Genomic DNA, 24,461 nt, shown 5'->3' on the forward strand with positions numbered 1-24,461 from the left:
GAAATCAGAGGGATCAGCAATACCTCAGAAATGAAGGTGCAGTGACTCGCTTCAGTGGGTGTGCTGGGCCCTCCCTACTCTTTTGCTGTGGTCCCCTGGGGGTAGTGGTCTTGCAAGTAATGAAGATACCTGCTGCACTTCCCACCTTTCTGCTGCTGTTTTTCTCTACCTGCAGAAGTTCTTGGTCAACTTTGTTAACTTTTCTGTTTCCAAGGAATTTTAATTTTTTTTTTAAATTAACAGAATACCCAGAAGCTGGCTTCTAGGAACTATGTGCTTCTAAAAAAGGATTGCAGCCCAAAAGGGTCACCTGTGCAAATGGATGGGACTTGGGAATATTGACAGGGTGCAGCCTTTCAGTACCTGGCCTCTTCATCCTTTGCCTGTTCTGCTTCTCTGCCAAACCCAGTGCTGGCAGGGAATGCATGTATGACATTTTACACAAAGGCTGCCCAGAGCTACAGTACATGTTATGTTAATGTAGCCAACATCCATAGTTTACAGTGGAAAACTGTTGAATCTTTTATTATTTGAAGCTAGGATGTAGAATAGAAGTCAAATTAGAATCAAGATTGTTGGTCCACTAAGCTGAAAAGAATTGCCTAACATATGAATTTCACTTAAAAGCATAAAATAGTTTTCTGGCTGTTAGTTTCCTTGAAAGAAAGACACCACAGATTTTATAGCACTTGTTTAAGAGCAAGTTACATATTGCTCATGGAAATGGCTTCTTGCAGCAACAACCTTTTATTCCTCTTCATTTCTTTCTATTCTTCTTGAGGATTGTTTCAGATATATTTGGCTTGGAGATAACTCAAACTTGGGATTTCTTGTTCCTAGGAAGTTTGCTCCCTTCAGATCTTGCTCTTGATGGATATGGAATAAAACAGGTTTTCCTCTTATTTTTTTTTCCCCACAAATAATAAAAAAAGAAATTATAATTGTTATTGTAATTTAGAAAGCAGTAAAGCATTTCCACACAGCATGTATTTCCCCAGACTCCGGCAGCAGCTGAAAGGAACTGACATTTTTGTCAGCTGCTTGCTTTGAGCAAAAAGAATGCAAAGAGAAGTAGCAGAAATGTCACGTTTAGGCAACAACTGAGGCTTCCAGGGCTCTACAGTTTGGAAGGTTCTCCACCATGAGAACTGCCCTTCAGCAGCTCTGAGATACTGAGGCTCCTCTGCAATCTAAAGGCCTTGTGTATTTCTGTTATATGTTGTGATTTGTGAAACCGTATTTTGTGATGAATGTCTGTGGTTTTTAGTGCGAAGACTTCCCTCTAGTATTATACAACTGTGAGTGAAGTATACTCCATAAAAGTTCAGTGCCAAAGTCTGACCCCGTGGACAAGCCTCAAACCAAGGAGCTGTGTCTGTTGCAGCAGGGTTAAACCTTCTCTTCCATCTGTGAAGAGGCCACACAGCCTGTTTTATATGCAATCCTGTGCACAGAGTAGAAGAGGGGGCTGATGCTTCTCACATAGATCATTTTTGTCCCCTGGTGTCTTTGCACTGTCAAGCATTTTCTCTGGGATAGGTTTCGCTGAAGGATAGGTTTCGCTGAAGGATAGGTCTCTAGTACAGATGTCTACATCTGAGCTAGTCACAGGGATGCACTTTGTAGTCAGTAGAGCCACCGAGGACACGTAACATATGACCTGTATCAGACAAATGCTGCTCTTCAGTAGCTGTAAAGGAAATCTAGATAACCAGCTCAGATGTAGACATCAGCCAAAGAGAGGGCTATGGTTATCTGCTGAATCTCACTGTGGGTATGCTTCCCTGCTGCTCTATTGCTCGGATTCTGTGATTGGGAACCCACCACATGGCCCCATCGGAGACTGGGGCTAGTACGGTCACTTTCCATGGCCTTGTTGCTGTCAGTTGTCCCATAGAGCACAAGTACCCCATGGCCCTGAAGACGTGTTGCCCTTGGCCTGTGTGTTGATCTCCTCACAGACTGACTTCTCTGAAGATTTGCTCAGGGTACATTTGACTGTGTACTTAAGAGGGAAAGTTTCTGTGTAGAGAGTTGAGTGTGTCAGTAGCACTTTGACAGAGCTCATAACACAGTGGGTCTTACACAATTCTCCCCATATTTAGGGTTTCTTGTCTCATGGTGAATAGATGTTGTAATTTGCTACAAAAGTTTTTCTGACACGGGATTTTTGTAAGATCCAGGCCCAGTACAGAGAGAAGTGCATCTGATCTGCTTGTCTGGCTGATTTGCAGAAGCATATTCCACCATTAATCTGGAAAGCTGAGGCTTTTCTTTTGAAAAATTGGCATGCAGAGGCAAATCTGGCCCCAGCACTGCAGATGCATAAAGCACTTTGGCAGAGGGATAAATGTGGTTCTGCTGCACAGACTGTGCTGCTTCTCTCTGCAAAACACAATCCTCCTCTCTGAGGATCTCTGTAGGAAAGACAAAGTGGTGCTGAAGGTGTGTGGGGGGGGAATTTGCAGCTTTTCATATGTACCTTTGGGACTGTTTCTTTGCATGAGGAGAACTCTGAAACCGATTTTGCATGTAATGAAGATGAAGGGCTATTCGGAGACTTCAGAAAGAGTCATGTTGTTATTAGTCAAGATTTGGAAGAGACATCTGCTGTCAATGTCTTTTTTGTACGAGACAGCATTTTGAGGTTTTTTCATGCCTCTATAAACATGTCTGTGAAACATACCTTTAAACGCGTGGAGAGGGAAATTTCGTCTGAATGCATTAACATGAAATATAACTGAGCAATGGCATTTCAGATTCCCACTGAACAAAGGCTGAACAACAGAGGACGAAGCCTAGCACAGAGACAGCATTGTCTCCAAGTGTCTTCTCAAATTATTCGGGGTAGAAGTGGAACAAATGTTTTTCTAATGGTGGGCTGGGAATATATAACCATTTTTTTGTCCTCATGCCATTATGACCAAGGCTTAATGATTCTTCAGATGAAATCCCTCAGCTAAGAATACATTAATAAAAATGTTCTGCTTATTCTGCTTTGCTGGACTTTCTAGAGTAGAAAACTGGGAATAGCTTACTTTTTCTATTTTCCATAAAAATAAGTGGAAATAAGTTAATGTTGCTTAGAATGGGCACTGGAATCAAATCAATGAATAAAACATTGCAGTTCCTACATGGTCATGTAACTGAACAGAATTGTATTTTAATAGTTAGTGTATAAATATAAAAGCACTGGAAGACAGTGATATGCTCAGGGAAATCTGAGGGAACTTGGCGTTTTGCGTCAAGATCTGTATTAGTGAGAAGAAATGTGTACAAACTTGGATGGGATGAGAAAGCCCTGCCCATCACTTTGGTCAGAGCTTCATGAGTTGTCAGGCTGGGGGAAACCATCTAGCATGAGAATCATCTCACTTGGACACAAATTAAATGTCCTGTGATCATGTGAATTGCCCAGTGCGCCCTTTAGAAACAATGGAAAGAAACAGGTGCCTCCGATAAACAGTTTCTCTGCCCTGTGTTTAGGATTAGATATATCACCCTCTGGAGGTGCCTATTTTTTGTGCTTAAGCAAAACACCTCAGCCTGAGGTGCCGAGTTTAGTGGTAAATGATATATTTTTACATACCTAACTCAGGACAGTTGAATGTGAGGTGTAGGGCTTCTCTGAAATTATTTTTTTGAGGTAAAGTATTTTATGGAAAAAAACCCAACAGATCTTGGTTTTAAAATGATCAGTCATGAAGGATGTACTGCATATTCTAGTAAATCGATCCAGCTGTTAATTATGTTTATACTGTTTTTAAAGCTCTTTTTGCTTTATTTACAGCCTGAATTAGTCTTGCTTCAACTTATAGCTGATAGACCTCGTTAATCCCTGGCCTGCTCCAGTGAGCTATTGCATATCTTTGTTCCCATGCAGTGCATGCGGGGATTAATCTCTTCGTAATTCACTTGTCTCAGAATCAGGTGCCTAGTCTGAATGAATCATTTAGTTTCCCCCTGTAGTCCATGGAGACATATAATGATTTATCCAAGTTGTTTAGGACATTTATTTCAGGCTGGAGCAAAAGCATCCTGGGTTGATGATACTTTCTCTTTCCATCAGTTACAGAGAGGGCCTGGAAGAGGTGGCTTACACCAGATGACACTAGATCAGCAAAAATCAGGTGGAATAAATTCTTCTCTGATATGTGCTTATGACACTCCTGACCATTGCTTCATTAAATTAAACATGCTAAGCTGCTGGAATCAGCTCTTAAAGATTGTTTTTCCTTCTTTCCCCCTCTTCCCTAGTCTGTTATGTTATTCTTCATTGAATTCTCCTGTGTTTCTTAACACTCCTTTCAAAGAGTGGACACCAGAAGTGGACACTCTTCCCGCAAAGTAACACACTCTCCTGCTCCTACTTGGGATTCCCATTTGAAAATGTAAGGATCACATTAGCACATTGCTTTGGGACCTCAGCATGAGTAATTTTCTCCCTTGACCCTCAAATCCTTTCCAAATAACCACATCCCGGAGCATGGTTCTCCATCCTGTGCACATGGCTTATATTCTTTGAAAAGATAAATCTTTTGAGGGACCAGGCTAAGCCGATTTCTTTTTAAATTCCAGATCTCAAGGCACATAAGGCAGACACTTTTCAGAAGGGTAATACTTCATCTGTAAAATTTGATCTTAGCTGAAATCACAGGGATGTGGCTCTGAGAGGAGACAGTATTTTGTAAACCATATAATCTCCTCTCATCTCTCACATGTGTTTTTTTCCCTCTGGATTTTCAAAGAAAATGATTGATTTTTGCCCTAGGATTCACAGTGCAGCCACAGAAAATAGTCATAAATTAATTGTTTGAATGCCCAACACTCTGTGCTGCAGCGGAATCCTGCAGAATTAGCCTCACGTTCGCACATTCCTCATATGTGTAATGGCAGCTTTTTGGAAGGAGACCTACATTTTCTGTGTATGCAGACATCGATTTGGCTGGAATCTGATCTCAGCAGAACCAGCCTGAGTCTAAAGCAACATCCCTGAGTGTGCAGCTGTTACTCTCGGTTTACACGCTTGTAACTCAACCCATCCTGAAATCTCAGTCAGTCTGCATCTTCGTGAGTGGAGTGTATTGTTTACTGGAAATTTGTTTGCAGAGAGAGAAAATAATACAAAGGGAACACTGAAAAGTTTCACCGTTTCAGGGATGTCCTCAGAATCTTAGAAAAAATGTGTAATGTTTTTAAAGAAAGGACAAAGAAATTAATTTGGGATGCTTTATCCCATATTGTTTTACTAAAGGTGCATGGGTATTTCTGGGGAATGCCTACGTACTGGTGGCAGAGAGATGCAACCTTGCTGTTCTCCAGCTCCAGGCCAGCAGCCAAGTGTGCATTACTGTTGCTTGTGCTCGAAATACCAGGTCTTGCCAAGTATTTTTGTTATCTGGAACAAGGTATAAGAATAAGCAGCCCAAGCTGAAAGGAAGAGATTTCAAAATTTTAAAACCATATTTTTTTAAGGAGGACTCAGATACTCAAATGTCACAGGTTTTCTTATGGAAATATATAGCTAAAACTGGTCCTTAAAACTAAAACATGTTACATGTGAAATTGTATATACAAACTCTGGGCACCTTCCGCCATTTCCATTCCATACTAGTGCTCCTGGACATCTTTTCTTTTTATGTCCTGTTTCTATAGTATTCACTGACGCCTTCTGACTATGATCAACAAAAATATTCACATAATTCAATATGTTAACTCAAATACTTACTTTATACAAAATAGTTGGCCTAAAATTTTTCTTTTGGTTAATTTATTCACCTTCCTTCCTCTTCTGCCCATACATGGGTCTTTTATTCAGCTTTTCCTCTCACTGTGGAGACAGACCAGCTAGAGATGAAATCATTATTAAGCATTTCATTTCTAATCCATATCCCTCACAGCTTTGGACTTACTCCTTTGAGAACTTATTTTATTTTAGCCATTAAGTTTTGACTGTAGTTACAGGAGGCTAACTTTACTAAAGGTGTCTGAAGAATTTTCTAGAGAATAATTTTCTTTTGGAAATGCTCCGAAGAACAGATCTTTCCCAAGAATGTATCAAAAGGTGAATAAACTGTAACAGGAAAAAAACCCACCACATTAAAACTGTCATGATAGTATCAAAATGTCTTCTACTGGTGATACAGAAATTCAAATGGTTGTGTTTGTTAATTTTCATTTCAATTTGTCGTATGTTCAGAGCTTGCATATAACAGTGTAGCATGAAATCATTATTTTCTATTACGTAGTATTATATATTTTCAAAAGTATTTTGAAATTATCATGATAAAGTGATCTTAAATGAAAAGAAATAATAAATATTTAAATTCATGCAGAGTGCATCCAGGCAACACAAGAATGGCTACTTTCGGCCACTGGCATGATAAGCGAGCCAGTGCAGCGGAGGAAGACCTGAGCTCCAGCAGGCTTTCAGGCATCTCAGACAGTTTCTCTGGAGTTCCCTGTGGCCCGGAGGCAGCCGAGCTCAGTCCTGAGCAATGCCTTTGCTGAGCACCTTTTCTGACCTCGCACACTCATGTTTATACTTTTCCTCTCCTTGTCTCACGGTAGCTTTATTCTTGATTTCTTCATTTGTTGCTCTCATTCCTTTTCCTATTCCTACCTCTTTCTCCCAACCTGTTTCTCTCCTGCTCCTCCTGGTTCCTCCTCAGTGTCTGCTCCGATGGCTGTCGGGAGAGTGACGTGCCCGGTCTCTTTCTGGGCACTGAAAAGCCGTGGGCTACCCCGTTTCTCACGCAGGAAGCTGGTGATCCCATCTTCCAGCTCACAGGGAGAGCTCTGACAGCCACTTGACAGAGCAGAGAATTGGGACTGGCTCTGAAACACATTTTCTTATTATATAAGGATTCTGGCTTGAGGAAATACAATGATAGCAGGTGGCTTTAACGAAAATTGTTTTGGCATGTTATGACTCAAAAGCCCTAGCTCTAGCCACCGTTTGCCCTCGGTTATTAATAAGCTAGTACCTAAACCAGGCAGATTTGAGTCAATTAGCGAGCGTAACTCAAAACTGACTTGGGGAGGAAAAGCTTATCCACTTGAGACTCTTCAGATGTGTAACTAATAAGAAGTTGTCAGCTTACATTAATTTTTACAAATCTTGGCTGCATCAGAGATGTAAAGGCAAAATCTAGCATTCAGAAAGATGACATGGTGTTGAGGACTCCACAGGGAACTTAATCAATGCACACGTTACATTGATTACATAGTTTTTCATTGTGGCAGGCTACTGATGAAATTTCTATCCTTGTGTAACTCTTTCAGAATAATGTGTAGGAGAAAAGATAATACAAAGGAAATTACATCTGCAAAATACAAGAGGCGGTTGTAATATTTTGTGAAATGCTGCTCGGTGAACCGAAACATCTCTCACAGGATGAGTTCTCTGCCTGAAAGATGCATCCAATGTCCATAAACATAGGTGACTTTCAGCCACGGGAACATGGATTACTTACGAAAGGCTGGAGTCTGATCTCAGTGACACCTGCGTGCCCTGAAAGGAATTTATTTGACTTTACTGATGCAAATGGGACCCGAGTCTGGCATTGTATTTAACCTGAAGAAACTGTTGCCCTTTTCTGAAACAGTGTCATATTCTCAAGAGAAATTAGTAAAACTGAGTATTTATAAAAGAATTGTATTTCTTTACAAAATGTACAGAAAATCCAAAAATGGTCCATAGCAAAATTTTCCAGCCATCTACCTGACACCAGGAAGCAGCTCTTCTGGATTGCTCTTTTTACCCTTCGATTAGGAAGACATGCAGCAGGGGGTACACACTTCCAGGGGCTGGCAGAAAACACTGAGGCTGGGTCCCCCGTTGGCCCTGGATGAGTCATGACGGATCAAGCTGAGGGCATGTGTACGCCTTCAAAACTGGTGGTCCCAGACCAGCCACAGTTTCCAGGCTTCTGGCAGTCCTGAGTAATTTTTTATACCCACCGTGCTGCTGTGAATCAGCTCATTTACATTCTCCACGTTTTATCTGTGGGAAATCAAGGCACAGATGAACTCAGTAACTTTGCCTGAGCACACAGAGATCATCTCAGAATACAGGATAGTCTCCGGATAAAGGCTCATTCCTTGCTTAAAATACAGGTGCAATTCTAGTATGGGACAAAAGAGAAGCCTAGACCGAAACACGGTCTATTTAGTTGTCACCATTTTGTGGTCTCCACAGTTGACTTCATCATCTACCTTTCTCCCATACAGCTTCCTGCAAAGTTATCTCAGAGTGTCACAAATGCCAAGTGTCCATAATGTAAAGGATGGAAAACATGATGTTACATAAAAAGACGTTGTTCAGCTGAATACTGATAACTGTGTCTTTTTTTTTTTTTTACTCCATCGAGTACATAAAATATTTAGAAGCCCAGTCTCATGCTTCTGATGGCTGAATGTGTCTGGAACACTTCAGTATAATTGAACATAAATAATGTGGGAAATTCTAAATTTCTCAGCCAGTGTTCATACTTGGGGTAAAAATTAAGAAGTATTATTACTAGTTTTGTAAAGCTCCATCTCATTGCTACTTTGCTGCCAGAATCTCAAAAGGTTATGGATTGCACTGTGGACCCTAATTCTGCTCTCAATCTAGTTTATTGTCTTTTTATTATGTTTAATAGTTCTGATGCAAGCAGATGAAAGAGAACAATCAAGCCCTAAATCTGTATGAGGCTAATATATATCTTGTATTCTTTAAGAGCTCCCACTTTATAATGAAATGTTGCAATTAGCTTTTAATAAGGTCTCATTATTTTAAGAAAAAAAAGTAGAGACAGATTGAGTTTTAAGATGTGTTTAGCATCACAAGCTTGTTCAGACTATAATTCTGTTTTTGGTAAATGATAACCAACAAAACATACTTTCAATCGGTCTGAATGCTTATGTATGCCACTTATTAAGGATATTTTAGTATCTTCCATTTTTCCTAAAGAGGTTGCATCCCAAAAAAGGCGAGGCAGAAAAAGTGGTAAGGAGATAACTGTAGTGAGGTGGCTCTACCTTGCTCACCCAACAGATTAATGTTTCCTTTTAGTGTAATTGCCATAGGAAATGTGAAAGGGATTGCCTACCATTTGGGGACGAGGTATTTTCGTACCTGAAAAAATACCTACTAGTTTCACTGCTAAATCGTAGACAGTCAAATGAGATGTATTATACACAATGAAGGCAACGCTGCCTTTGAAAGACAATATAGTCTTTGAAAACTTGTTACGATCACATAAATCGGGGGGGTGAGGAATAATTCAGGAATAATTCAGTTCCATTTTGGGACCCTCTATGGTAACACGCCCACTTTTTGAGTGGGAAAACAGACCTCTCTCGTTTTGTGAAGTTCAGCCCAGATTGTACCACTAAATCATGCCAGCAAGCACACCGACCGTGAATCGCACTCTTTCGTGCTGGGCTGCATTCCCTGCAAAGCAAACTTCAGACTTACTAGAGCTCCCAGGAGTGTCTGAGAAGTTTCCTCATCTCTGTAACCCAGGGCCACGTTAAACCTGCCTGCACTGATAGAAGCTATGAAGACAGAGGAAGACTCATCTCGAATGACCAGCACTCCCAGCTAAGGCAATATCTTGGTCCAGTGACTTGGAAATATTTGAAAAGTGAACCTGAATGACACTTTGTTTGTGGAGCTGCTTCACAAGTAATAGTATGGCCCAAGGTTTTCCCAGTACGCTAGTGTTCAGTGTGAGACGGTTTCAGGACAAAATTGCTTTCACTTCTACAATGGAGGAACCACAGTTTGTCCCCTGACTAATTAATTCATCAACCTATGTATGACATCTATTTCAGATGTACTGTTGGGATAGGGCAGATTTCAGAAGTACCATTTATATGAACCTAAGGAGCGAAACCAAACCAAACTTCTGGCAAAAAAGGTTGCTTGCTTTCTGTTAAAATTTGCAAAGGAAAATGAAGCACACATGAACCATTTCAATTTCAGGTCACTTTTGAATAAAAGAGTTTGTATGTAATCCCAGACGACCTTCAGTAACCTGCATCAAGGGCAGGAAACATGCAACGCAAGTCATGGGGTAAGGGGGACCTAAACAAACATTGCCCACATAATACCATAGGGCTGGGAAAGGTCTTGCAGCTCCTCTAGTCCAACACTCTACACTGAAGAAAGATCAGAGATGCCTACACCATTCCCGGAAGGTGTGTGCCTAACTTGTTTTTCAAAATCCTCTAGCAAAAAAACCCAAACAAAACCGCAACAGCATCAGTCAATAGTCTCTCCCATTGTTTCACTGTCCAGGTGGCCAAAAAGCTGTTCTTATTATCCAGCCAAGGCCAGTTAACTTGTCAGCAGCGAACAGGGTCAATACAATTTGTTCTTGTCAAATCTGTCAGCTGTTTTTACCATCTTAGTATGCTCCAGGCACTTACAAATTGGTTATCTAACCCCTTGTTCCAGAATCATTCCAGGAATAGGCATTCAACTGAACAATCTGTAATTCCCTGCTTGTTTCTAAAAGGTAGGTACTGTATTTGCCTTTCTTGCGTTATCTAGGACCTGCTCATGTTCTGTGAGTTTTCAAAGATAACAGTGAATATTTCAGAGATTTCTTCCTGCTCCTTTAAACAAGTGAAGTTGAATGTCATCAGGTCCTGATGGCTTCAGTTACACTTAGCTTATCCAGACATTTTTTTAACTTAATTTCTCCCTATTCTGGCTATGCTCCTATTTTCACATTAAATTTAATGTGGTTAAGTATCTGATCAGAAATTAATCTTTTTGTGTGAAGACAGTGAACACTTCAGTACTCTGCATCGCCTTGTTAAGCAATGAACCTTTACTTTGCCCTTCTTTTGCTTTACGTGTACTTATTAAACCTTGCATATTTTTTGCTGCCTTTATGTTGCAAAATAATGTTAAGGCCTTAACCATCCAAACTTTCTCAATTTCTTTTAAACTTATATCTAATTATGTTCCTTATTTCTACTTTTTGTATGACTCCTTTTGATTTTAGGTTCTTGGTCTTGGTGAAGTTGCAATGCACTTTGCTCCCAATTTTTTAAGTTATCTCCTGTAAGTTTATCATTGTGCGTTTGATGTAGCTCCCATCACCAACTCCTACCTTTCCTCATGTGCTCTATCCCTTAGATAACCTACTTCAGAGACTCGTTACACTTCTTTTTATTGATCTCTAGGCTTCTCACATTGTCCTTTCTTCTAAAATTTATCTCAGCTGTCTTCTAGCTTTAACAGCCTCACTGATGTTGTGATTGCTAGTTTGTGGGTGACTAAATTGGAGGGTTTTGTTACTGATTTTCTTAAATTGGAAACAATGGTAGAAAACCGCAGTGGCTTTGTACTTCAGCTGCCAAAATTAAAACTGCTCACAGACACAGTATATTTTTATATATTGTTCATGTAAAGATTACTGACAGTCTCAGAGGATTTTTGAAACATTCAAGAAAGCCGGCTTTGAATATCAAAAGACAATTTCAGACTTTGGCATAGATCAAGAGTGATGTGTCCTATGTTGTCAGACTTTACCTGGATATTTCCAAGTTATTCACCTTTGCAGGGACTCCTCGGGGGTAAAAAGGCCTCCTTGGACCTCTTGGATCCTCCTTGGACCTCTTGCCGGGTGCGCATCACAACCTCAGCCTGGCCATGAGCAATGCCACGAGGTACAGAGAAGAGGAGATAAAGGAAAAAGATGTTGCGTGGGGCAGTGCAGTTAAGTCTGGGTTGTGTTCATGAATTCATGTAGAAACTAAATAAAAACAAGATGTAAAAACCAAAACCACAAAAACTTCCAGATTCTGCTGTTATTTACAGAAGGAAGTAGAATTGGCAGAAAGCAAAGCCTGAACTCGAGTTGTGTCAGCAGATTAATGTCAGTAATATGCCGGGGCTACTCCATGGAGCAGTCGGTGATGACAACTCTTTCTCAGCAACGAGAGGCTTTGAATCCTTACAGCCAAAATCAGCATTTCTGGCAGCCTGGAAAGGTCAGCTGGCATCAAATCTTCACTGATCAGCAAGGCTCCTGTCTGGCTACTACAGCATGCAGCTTGACTTCAAGGATTGCCTTTGTATGTTAGTTTTTGGAGAGTCTTTTAGTGTGGATGTTACAGAAAAAAACACTTGCCACTGCCAAGAGCATGGCCTTGTGAAAGGATTCAGAGAGTTAGACTCAAATGGTCCATTATGGCAGTATTCCCACAGGCTAATGTATGTGCAATGACATTAGTCTCCCTAGTTTTCCTGTGTGGTCAGTGCAGAGAGAAAGGCTTTCTGAAGCTCTAAACCATCCCCTGGAGGAAAATATTTCTCTTCAACCTAAGCAGATGGCAGCAGGCTACAGTCTGGGTGTACTTGTGTGAAAATATTATGGCCATAGGAAGTAATGCCATCATATATTTGAAAACACAGATATTGTATATTGATAAGTACCTACCGGTGAAATTATTTTCTCCTTGAAGTACAATGCACATTTACTGTGCTGCAGAAAGACATTCAAAAAACTTCCACAGTGTGGAAAGATCTTAATATAACATGGGCTACTGCAATGCTTCCTGTCACAAGAAATCAAAATGTTTTTTAGCTATCGATGAATCAAACTCCACAAAGATGCTCAGAGTCAGATTTAAAGTAGGCATTACCAAAATACCACTACACAGTATTTCCACAGTGGTTATCAATAGTCATATATTGTAGCTTACAACTTCCTACACGTACACGAAGGTCCTTTATCAAGTCTTCTAAGTCTGGTCAAATTCCTATCACAAGCTTTGGGAAAGAAAAACATTCCTTATCGGAAAGATAAGGCTTATCCTACCCTGCTCTATATCAGTGTATTGGAATACCTGAAATTTGTGGCATCCACCCGTTCTGGTGACAGCTGCAGTTGGTCTGTCTGGGCCCAGTTAGCAGCCATAAGAGCCATGTTCCTTCTGGCCTCCAGGAGAACACAAGTTCTCTCACCAGCTGTTTGGGGAACCACATAGAGCCATCCTCATAGGTTTATATTTAGTCTCCAGAGATGTACACGCGATTCCTGCTGTTACCGTGTCAGTTCTTCTCCTCCGACTACAAGGGTGCAATATTAATTGGCAAAGCTGACAGCAGCGCACACACCCTGTTGCAATGTCACCCCCTTTAGTGAGTACATCTTTAAAGAAGAAAATGTTATGTTCTGGTTTTAGGGCACAATTAAACTAGTTACTTGATTTTTTTGTAGAGGAAAAATAAAAATCCTAAACATAGAATCATAGAATCATAGAATGGTTTAGGTTGGAAAGGACCTTGAAGATCGCTGAGTTCCAACCCCCTGCCATAGGCAGGGACACCTCTCACTAGACCAGGTTGCCCAAGGCCACGTCCAGCCTGGCCTTGAACACCTCCAGGGATGGGGCCTCAACAACCCCTCTGGGCAACCTGTGCCAGTGCCTTACCACCCTTATTCCTACTTTCAATTCCTACATTCCTACTTCAGTGTCAGAATTTTAGCATCTCTCCTGAAAGTTACTTGTTTTTACAAGTGATGTCTTGGAGATAGCAAGAAATCTACTCAAAAGCACAAAAACTTAAGGAAATACCCAGGTCCTGTGTCACCCTTACAAATCAATGCAATTACGCACTGCCTATTAGGGACATCACGGATTGGTATTACCATTCTTAACATACTGTGAGCAAAGTTGCCTGAACTCATGACATGATGGCAATTAAAGTTAAAAACCAGAAAGTACTTCTTTTCTGTCCATGGTAAGGTCTTCTCTTTTCTGGGATGAACGATCTGCACCTGCATTACTGAGACAACAAATAATCTTTCAGTTCTCTGCACAGGAGGAAATCATTAAGACAGTATTAAGATTTAATACATTTCCAAAAGCCTGTGTCCCTACCGAGGTTCAGGTACTGCTTTTGTTTTCAGTTTTGACTCCTGTATGTTATTTTCTCACCTTTGACTCAGAGGGTACTATCTTTCCTCTGGCAAAAACTTCCCTCTACAGCATTTCTATTTTTAGCAAATCGCATGGCCAACGCAGGGAGCAGCCTGTGCTCTCCACAAGAGAAGCTCATCACTTCTGGGTGGCAAGAAAACAGCATCGCTTCTGAGCCCCAGACCTCGCTCTGCCTTTCCAACGCCTTTTTGACAAGAAAAAGGGCCCCCTCACACGCGCCATCACCGTGAAACGCACCCTGCGTAATACAGCAGGGGACATATCCGCACTGATACTGCAAACTAGTGTAGCTCGTGATTCTTTGTAGTAGGTGAACATAAATTTTGCAAGTTATGCCTTATGGAGCAAGACCTGTAGGAGTGCTACAGGAAATATACCCATAACTCTGAGTTATTTCCAGAGAGCGTGGTATTTTGTATAGGCCTAATTTGACACTATTGTATATACTGGAGAGGGAGAGATTTACTGACACTGTAGAAAAATATGAAAACGGCACAGTAACGACAGGGTAGCTTTATAACCGTTTTACGCATCATGATGATGAGAATTTTAAAACTTCCTTCTACCACATTTCTTTATCGTGAAGCAATTATAAATCACCATGAATGTGCCAAGTACACAGCATGTTGATTCTTCTGGCGTGCTTTCCAACAACTTCTCCCCGCTGAGTATAAAAGGAGCGGGGTCTGGCCACGCTGGAGAGCTGGCCATGTGCATTCTTATCACTCTCAGGCACTTACACGAGACGACACGCACATGATTGAGTTGGGAATTCATCACAAGCAGCCTGAATACAGCAAACAGCACTTTGCAACTGCGATTTTGCAGGTGGAGCACCAATGACAATTAATTTTCTTTAATATAAAATGATAACGCCAGCAGCCACAACGCCAGCCCTATAATAAAGTTCTTGGGGAATAAATGAGGAGAAAGTAGCTTCTACATACCTGTAACATTTCTTAAACCAGACAGATTCCGCCTAGGATCAAAGTTTATGACAGACCTTGTGGATGTGAGGTAAAGTATTGTAATTCAGAAAAGAAGTGTTTGCCTGGTTAGGTGAGGGGAAGAAGCGTGTTTCCACAACTGATAGGAAGCAGGTGCTGTTGAAAGCCACACTGACTCTGCATTGGGTGTGAATTAACAGGTTGGACTGCTAAGAGACAAAAACATTACAGCATTAAAGGACAAAAATGACTGTTTTTAGTAAACGCAGTGATTTCTGACATTTTACTGTGTTTTTTTTTTCTGTAATGGGAGGGAATTTTTAAGAAAATTATATACCACAAATGTAGCAAGAATAATAGCAGCATGTCTAAATATATTTTGAAAATGTAAAATGATATACAGGACAGCATATTCAACAAATCGGCTTATCTCTATAGAACACATGGATCATAGAGACCATTCACTGCAACATGATCATTTTGCTTAAATTGTATGCAGTGATTATCCGTGCTTGAAAATAAGCAGGGGAGGGGAGACACGTGCATTGAAAAATAGATCAACTGTCTTTTTAGTATATGGACAAAAAGAGAAGGAGACCAGATAAAATCAAGGGAAAGTTCTCTCATCCCAAAATTACAAAATTACTGATTGGATTGCAATTACAAATGTCATGCACTTGGCCTCATAAATGCTAATTTAAAAAATAAGGTTTGAAATTATTTCAGGAAATAGCTCAAGTATATTAATTTCTTTTTTAAAAAACAAGGTCAGAGAAGCAAGTATACCCTCTGCTCTTTCGCAAAACACCTCCTTCAGCAGGATCCAGCCTTGACTGACACATCTGAGCGTGTTAGTAGACTAGTAGCACCATACCAACACTGTTCCCTCTATGGCTTAAATCAGAAAGAATCTGTGTTCTGGCACTAAAACTGAGGAGAAAAGCTTTGTTTCTCTCCTACCAATGTTCAGGTAACAGTGGACTGCCTGGGGAAAGGCTCAAGATTTTGGTTGTTCTAAATACTCAGCTAAAAAATATAACAAAACCAGGAGTTTTCAGTGATTCTGGTGTCAGGCAAAAAGAGCAAAGAGGACCAAAGTCAAGTGTAGCCTGGTCTGAGGCTCTGTCTGGTGCTATAAAACCCTCTGCTCCAAGTGCAAAAGGCTAATTGAGCTGCTCCAGGCAACAGCAGTGCTTATCTGAGTTAATTTATTTTGTGGTATGTTATTGCCAACAGCACCTCCGCTACCAGGGAAAGCGCTAGAAATCCTTTCGTTTCTGTGAAAGGACATTTTGTCTTATGCAAAGGGCAGAGTTTGCGCTTGCTGAGGCTCTGCGCTCTGTGGAAGGAGCAGATATCAGAGCCTCCACCCCCTTCTGCAGAGGGTGTCTAAGGTTTGTCTGGTCCTGGTGAGAATTTTGGTTTTAGGGCCCCCAACCCTTGAGGAGCGAAATTGGCAGTGTACCATATTAGGCAGCTCTCGAGCAAACGTGTTCACCCCCTCCCCACCGCTCTTCCCTTCTCCTGATGTCCCTATCAGGGATATACGCTGTAGCAGCCCGTGATGCTCCAGGCATAGTTCAGAAGTGCAAATAAAGTCACTGAATTCAAAAGGCGACCTGTAGTAAGGGCTAAATGAGGATTTCAATTGAGTTTGGTGATTGTGCCAGTCTGATTGAAGAAAACGTCTTCCTGCTTGTCTAGGAAAGGTCTGATGATGCAGTTTGGCTCTGGCTCGCCGAGGAAATACTTAGAGTTGATCCTGGAGTGTCATCAGAAGTATTCGTACAGACTGGACAGCCTCTCTGTATACCAGAGTTGCTTTATGCTAACAGAGTTGTTTCACATTAGTGATGGTTTCAAAATCAATTTAGTTAAGCGGATGCAAGAAGTTGCATGAATATTCTTTCTCCTTTAAAAAAATAAAAGGCTTAAAATATGCCATTTTAGATTAGTCACATGAGACAGAATATTTCAGTTAAATTAAAACAACCTACAGGTCTATGCCTGGATAATCTCATGTTGGATTTGGTTGGATGCAATGCTTTTAAAGATCTTTTCCAACCTAAATGATTCTCTGTTTGATCAAAGAAATCCACAACCAACTTTTCCTGGTATCTAGGTGTCATCAAACTGATTGTATCATTCTACACCCTCCTCTCCTCCCCTACCAAATGTAGACTTTATTAGGAGAACTAAATGAGAAGATTATATTGCAGTTAATTGAGTTATTATGCAAAGGAAAGAAAAATAGATTTATATAACGAAAAAAAATCTACCTAACATAATGAGAGCATAAACCAGTAATTCAAAAGAAAAATATTTTTTCCACTGCATCTGTTCAGTTATTTAATATCAAAAGTAGAGCTTTCTGTGAAGTAAGGTAGAGAGGCATGATCCTTTTACCTATGACATGACCTCTTCAGCAAGTTTGGGATATCCCTTCTTCAAAAATAAATACTAATACTCTTACACTTCGATTTTGTATGGATCACTTTCATACCTGTATTACTGTCAGAACTCTGTTAACAGCCAGACCCTCCAAAATACCCACAAATTCTGCATTTATGTGAATGTATAAAGTTTTTTTTGTTTTTAATTTTTATCATGTACCCACTGAAGGCAAGAGCTAAGATACTAGCCTTTTTTAAAAATACCAAGTGAACTTTGGCCAAAATTATTTCTTGCCCTTATCTCCCTCATCCTCAAATTTCTACTCTTATCCCCACCTGAGCCCTGCTGGACAAATGGAAAGACAGAAAAGAAACACAGAAAAAATTCCTTAAATATGACAGGAAAAAATCCTTAAATATGCACTCTCTTTCTCCCTATATATAATGATTCTAGTACTGTTTACCAGAAATAGCAAAAAGAAAGTTAGTAAAATCTAAATGGCTCAATCTGTAAATGAAACGAGTATCCTGTCTTCTCAAAAGCTACTACTTACCAATGCCAGTTCTCATCATTTAGAAGCCATTTGGAAGTAGCTGTTTTAATTTATCAATTAAAATGATCCCTTCCAGCAACTTTACAGCACATCTAGAAACCATCTTCAGGAAGCCAGTCTCGACACCGAGAACTACGAAGGAAGAGGCTGGAAACAGTCCCCACACCTGCCATGGCCAAATGGTGATGGCTCAGCCTCGATGAAGAGAGCAGAAGTGTGTACTGGGTGGGATGGCCACTGGCTGTAGTCCACGGGGGACTGCCAATTCTACATCGCTTTACAGACAGCCACAATAGCATGTTTTGGCCCACAGAGGCTGTTTAATTCTCATCCAGTTCAGAGACATCAGAAGTTGTTAGAAATATGCTGCAGTTGAGGTATAGAAGCACTCTGAAGGAGGTTGACTTACTTCAGCAGGAAGAAATAATCTTGTGCTACCCTAAATGAAAGTGTATGGTTTAATCGCAACTTGACCCTAGGGTTTTGCTTGTTCAGAAGAACGAGCTAATAATCTGTTAGCCCTTTGACGCTGTCATTAGCAGTCCTTGGAAATCTGACTTTTTGAAGAAGTAATGCTAAGGACATTGTCCTGGTTTGAGGTAAAATAGGTCCAATTTTGTTCAGTAACTTCGCTTCTTAGCTAGGCCTCTTCTAACACATTACTAACCCAGAGCACTATTTGCCTAAAAAGTGGTGGGGGAACATCAGGGCTAAAAGGACATGGCGCTGGCTGTCACAACCAACAGTAGATTAAGGGCTGGTTTGGTTCACCCTCAGCTTCCAGTTTGGTTGGCAGCTGCTCAGCCTATTTGAGCGGCAGTCAGCCATTGAATGTGTTCATTGTTAGTGAGGTGGCCGCAGTCAGATAGTTAACCTTACCGAGGTCCGGAAACCTGGCTAACAGCCTTCCCTCTCACCTGCCCCTACAGGTGGGTAATATGGGCACAACACAGTTGTGCGGTTGCTGCTGTTGCTGAGGGCTGGGCTGAGAGGTTTCATGCTGGCCTCACAGGACCGGTTTCTACTGCACTCCACAAAACCTTATGCCTTGCAGGCATGTGCAGTACTGGAAACACACAGAGGCAAGGACATGACTTCCTAGAGCTGTCTGCAGCCATTGGCCTTATTTTTGATCTGTGAGGTAGCTGGAACTGATGCAACAGGCCCTTGAGTAAGACAAAAGCCGTTTACCACCATTAAAGTGGTGGAGGACCTCGGTTCAAAGGAGGACCACAAAAAGACACAGTATTCAGCTACAGCGTAGAGCCCTGTCTATGGCCTTGTGTGGCGCAGTCTTAGGCACTGGAAAGAAGACAGGGGAGAGCAAAACTCACCTGGGGTTATCTGAGCTGCATGGGGAATATCTCATTCCAGGCGTCTTGCAGAGGCAGTGAATGACCCCATGCCCAACCAGAGACTTCTTGCCAGTGGGTTGGTACCTCTGCCTCATTGCAAGCCTATTTTAAAAGCACGGCTGGACTGGTGCCAGAGCACTCATCACCTTGCAGAACGGAGCTTGCCCTGTATTAAAAATATCATTCAGCTCTTCGGTAGTTGCTGGAAACAGCAACGTGAAATCCAGGACATAGAGTAACGGGGATGACACGGTGGTAGGAGAGGCCTGCTTGCAAAGGGTCACTGGGAAGGTGGACTGCACTGGAGGTGCCCGTGTGGCATCTGGGCAGCCTCTCCTGCTCACGCGCCCACCCCAGGGTGCTGGGTGGCTGCGGGGCCGGATGGCAGTGTCACCTCCCCACTCACAGCCCTTGGGGTCTTGTGTTGCAGTGGCAAGAGAGGAACAGCTGCATTGGCTTTCTGCAGCCTTCCAAGGACAGGACTGGGATTGTAGATTTGTGGTGTTGGTGCTTATGGTAAATATCCAGTAAAGACTTCAAAAATCTTTATTAAAAGTGCATCTACTGAACTCACGAGTCTGTGATAGCGTAAAGAAGCAGCAAACAAGCCAACAGCTCCTTCCAAAGCCTTGGTTTTACCACCCTGTTCCTAATCATAGTTACAACCATGAGCACTTTGAAGCAGTACGTAAAATACGGTCAGTTAATAATCACAGCAAATATCTGCTGTTTAGAGCAGCACTCAATTTCTCTGGTCACCTGGCAGGATTACTCTGATCCCACAAATCCCCCCCGCTCTTGCTGCAGGACAGCAGCCCTGCGGGAGGCAGGCTGCGGGATCTCTACAGTTTTTATTTAGGGATACTACGCAGTTTTAAAATGCACAGTGAGTCCGATACACGGTGCCACTGGCTTGCACTGGGAACAGCAGCAGGGTGCACCTGCTCAGCTGTAGCTGCTACAGAGATGTGTCCATCTGCCTCCCAGCCGCACTGACAACAGCCTGTTTTCTTTTTCAGCCCCTTTTGGAACCGACCGTCAGCGCTCCTGTGTAAACACCGAAATCTGGGTCAATTAACCTCATGTAGGACAACCGAGCACAATGTCTGCCCACAGCTGTAACTGATCTGTACAGCTTTCCGTGGGAGTTTTTGCCTGTCCTCACCACCGTTTCAGCCCTTTGGCCACGGGTCACCGATCGTCTCCTCGCACAACACAGAGGACAGCCACCCACCACAGGCACAGCACAGCAGCTTAGTTGAATCTTTTCAATAAAAGAATCTTTGAGAAGGACACAGTGTCAAGCCCTTGCCTAACTGACAGATGACCCAACTAGGTCGCTGATTTTAACAAAGACAATCACTGTTTTTCCACCATAGCTTATATGTAAATATACGGATTCTGGTTTAATGCATGTATACAGACAAAAGAGGGAAAGAGCTTTATGAAAGGGCACTAACCTGCTTGCTAGCAGAAGTCACTTTTAAATTTACACAGATAATGTACAAATAAAAGACCCAAACCCCATGTTGTCTTTCTCTCCTAATATTTATTATCCTCTGCCTAGAAAAATAATTTCCATTTTCTATTTCCCTGAACATCTGAATGAAAATCTCCAGCAGTTCTCTAATTCCACGTAATTTGTGCTGAGCACAGCGACACTGTTTCCTGATCTAATCTGTTTTCCAGATAGCTTGCTTTCAAACAATTAGCTACATCAGAATTTCTCCATAGCAAATCAATTGTTGATAGCTTTGGCTCAGCCAGATACAAGCTTTGGCATGATGACATGCCTCTCAAAATAAATCACAAAAAATGGCAAGTGGATGTTACAGTAAGCCTCTCAGAAACAAATTACAGTTGCCACACCATGTAGCCCTTTGATTCTGATTTGTTTTTCCTTTACCCTTTCAGTATATTCCCCAAAGATAGAACAAGACAAATATGTTCTGATTACTCTTCTTCAGTAACCTGTAATTCATTGCAAAACTCCTTTGAAGTTGGTACTAATCCATGTGAAGAAGATTGGCAAAGTCCAGCCCAGTCCCAATGCAAGTAAGCTTAAAAAAAAAAAAGGGGGGGGGGAGGCAAATACAAGGGAAAAAGGGAAAAAGAAATAGCAAATAGAAAAGTATGCTCGTTACAATAACACAACAGCCCAGGTCAGTCTTAACCAGGTTCATAAATTTTGTCAATGATACATTTGGGCAAGTGAGGAAGCAGTACATACAAGACAAGGGCCAAGGCTAGAGAAAAGCTGTGCTGTCTGAATTCACAGTGCGTAAAGTCTTCTATATTTTTCATGAGTTTGTCCAAATACTCCATTTCCTCTTTCAAGAAAAATCTTTAGGAAGCAAATTTTGTAAGACTGCTGGGACCATGTGCCACTGAAAGGATTAATTGAAATATTTTCCCTATTTTGTGAGGTTACCTCTGAAGAGAAGTCGCCCACCCCGAAGATGGAGCAGGAGGCCTGGTGATGGTGGCAGGCTTGTTCACCACACGTGATGCCGAGCGTACAGCAAGCAGCAAAGGTTAGGACAACTGATTACAATCAATCCAGTTATTGCAGCTTAATGAGTTGCTGTTAATTAGCTTGAGTCCTCATGACTGACAACTTTCATTCCCCGACTAAGGCAATTGCAAAGGTAATGTGTTAACTTTTACCTGTTTTCATCATGTGTCAATATTTATAAACAAATACAACCACTTTACTTCTCATGAGTAATCCCATGACTAAGTTTTGAATCAAATGAGTACAATGCCCCCTCCCCCCCCCCCTTTAAAGTTTTCAAGCAATTATTGGCAAACACATTATCAGTTGAAGGCCACAAATATTTACCCAGTGCTGCCAGGCGTCCTGGTGGCAAACCTAATATTATGGTTCTGATCAGTCCAAGAGGACTCTCAACTTTTTTCCCTTGGTGATTTGACTGTAAAGATTTTGTGAGCCTGCGAAAGGAATTGCAGGAAGCCTGGGCATTTTTCTCAGTGGCAAATCTGCATTTGCTTCTGTGCTCGCTGCAGAGGAGCTGAGTTATCAGCACGACCGAGAGTGTTTTATAGGGGTCTGCCTCTGAAGAGTCAGCTGTATGCCCTGAAAACGCCTCTAGACATTCATGAGAAATTGCTATATATGGACCAGAGAGTAAAAGCCAAGGCTAAGCTTGCATTGAACACATTTACATTAATGCCACGCTGTTTGCTTTTCCCAAACGAGAGGTATCGCTGTCGCATGGCGCTGCACTCACAGAGAGAGGAGACGCAGTTCAAAGACTGACGACAGATAGGGTTTTTTAAAACATTTTCTCTCTTTTTATTTGTTTGTCCTGATGGTTGCTACAAGCGAAGGAGGTATTCAGAAACGTAACGGCACGATACAAACACAGGCAGCAAACTAAGTCGATGGCATGAAAGGTGTATCTGAGAACACGGAGTTGACAGAATCGGAGTCGGATTTTGTTCGAGTAGTTTTTAAGATACTCTCAGCAATGATATTGTCATTAGGGAACAGCTTTACTTTCCCATTCTGGCTGTGTTTGGGTTCGTGCACGGGCTCCAGGAAAACCACCCGTTTACCTGTGCTCGCCTTCTTCTCGTCGGCTGGCAGCTCCTGCGGCGGTGTGGAATTCAGTATGGATGAGTGGGCGCCGCTTTGGTTCAGCTTCCTCTTCCTCCTTTTCGCCTTACATTGGCACGGGCAGGGGGTCAGATAGAGATACAGCAGTACTAAAATAATACTGGCTACACAGGCAGCGAGGGTGGTAAAAGCTGTATTAAATGCTTCGTGAGCGTGGGACCTGTTCAGTGTGAAATTGCTAACATTTATTCTAACCTCTATGGTTTCATTTAATAGTCTTTTCTTATTTATTGCGATGCAGGAGTACAGCCCTGAGTCCTCCAGCTGGGCATCTGTTATCTCCAGGCTGCCGTTACGAAACACCTTCAAGTTGTCGGTCTCCCTGTCTGGCTCCAGCAATCTATTGTCCGGACTAACCCAAACAAAGTGCGTGCCCGCATCACTGATTCTGCTGTCACAGTGTACAATCAGCCTGTCACCAACCTGGGCATCGTGAATAAACCCAAAGGCTTGGAAAGAGCTGTTGACGGTGCTTTCGGAGCAATTCAGAAAGTTGTCGTGCAGTAAAGGCAGTGTATTGTAACCTCTTGGGTCTGATCGCAGCAAACAGGTGTACTCGTTTTTGAAGTCCACCACTGAACTGAAGTGCCTTTGATACCAGAAGATCAGCATGGAGTACAGCGTACAGTCACAATAAAACGGGTTGCCATGAAGATAAATTCCACTAAGATACTTGGCCAGCACTGAACTCAGGCGCTGAACAGGCATCGACTGGATGTGATTGAAGGAAATGTCCAGCAACACGAGGTCTGTCAGTTTATGTTTTCCAGTGTACAAGTCCAGCGGGAAATGCGAGAGCAAGTTATAGCTTAAGTACAGTTTCTGCAATTTGTACAATCCTCCGAAGGCTGTCGACTCTATCTGTGTTATCTGATTGTTGTACAGCAGGAGAACCTCCAGTGCCCTTAGCTCCTGAAACACAGGGCTGCCCAGTGTCTTCAGGCTGTTGGATGACAGGTCTAGGTACTTCAGATTTGGGGTTGTGGAGAAGCTTCCAGTGATGATGCTGTTAATGTTATTATGATTGATTATTAAAGTGTTCAGTTTCTCAAACAGCACTGGGACCCATTCAGGCTCCAAAAAGCCAATTCTGTTATAACTCAGATCCAGCCTTTTCATCCATTTATACAGATTTCCCGGCACCCGAGAGAGGTTCTTATTGGTGCAGCTTACAATATCACTGGCACAGATGCAGGCTGTCGGACACATCCCCGGGGCACTGCCACAAACGCTCACCGTGAAGACCAAGAGGCATGCCAGTCCTCTGCAGTTCACTTTAAAAACTCCAAGTCGAGTAGGAATTGTCCGCCAGTTTAAAGACATTGTCACTGTCTCTTAGCTGTCTCCCCGTGCTCCTTGCCACAGATTATACGTGCGGTTAGCGTTGCCCTAATCGCTGTCGAAAGAGGGACACAGAGGTACAGCACGTTAACATCTACGATTCATACCCTGCCTGATTTCTTAGGCACACCTTTTGAGAAAAGACAGGGAATTAATGTTTCATATGATTAGTTATAAAACCTAGTTGTTCTTAGGTGATGTAAACTTAACATTGGTTTTATGTAAACATGAAATTCTGCATCCGTGAGTAAATATTCACACTACAGGTATATCCGTATATA

At 41.9% G+C, this 24,461-nt stretch overlaps 1 protein-coding gene across 1 annotated transcript; it reads right to left on the reverse strand.

The window, feature by feature from the left end:
- Positions 1 to 22,530: 22,530 nt before the first annotated feature.
- Positions 22,531 to 24,179, reverse strand: AMIGO2 (adhesion molecule with Ig like domain 2). The gene has a single exon (XM_082498595.1). The coding sequence runs from the start codon at positions 24,160 to 24,162 to the stop codon at positions 22,597 to 22,599; it is 1,566 nt and encodes a 521-aa protein (XP_082354721.1). The 5' UTR covers positions 24,163 to 24,179; the 3' UTR covers positions 22,531 to 22,596.
- Between the last annotated feature and the right edge of the window lie 282 nt (positions 24,180 to 24,461).

This window comes from Vanellus vanellus, assembly GCF_965231255.1.
Source record: "Vanellus vanellus genome assembly, chromosome: 1".
In the NCBI taxonomy this organism is placed as follows: domain Eukaryota; kingdom Metazoa; phylum Chordata; class Aves; order Charadriiformes; family Charadriidae; genus Vanellus; species Vanellus vanellus.

Bases quoted from the DNA above. Each gene is read 5' to 3' on its own strand.
- AMIGO2 (XM_082498595.1), bottom strand. From the start codon at position 24,162: ATGTCTTTAAACTGGCGGACAATTCCTACTCGACTTGGAGTTTTTAAA.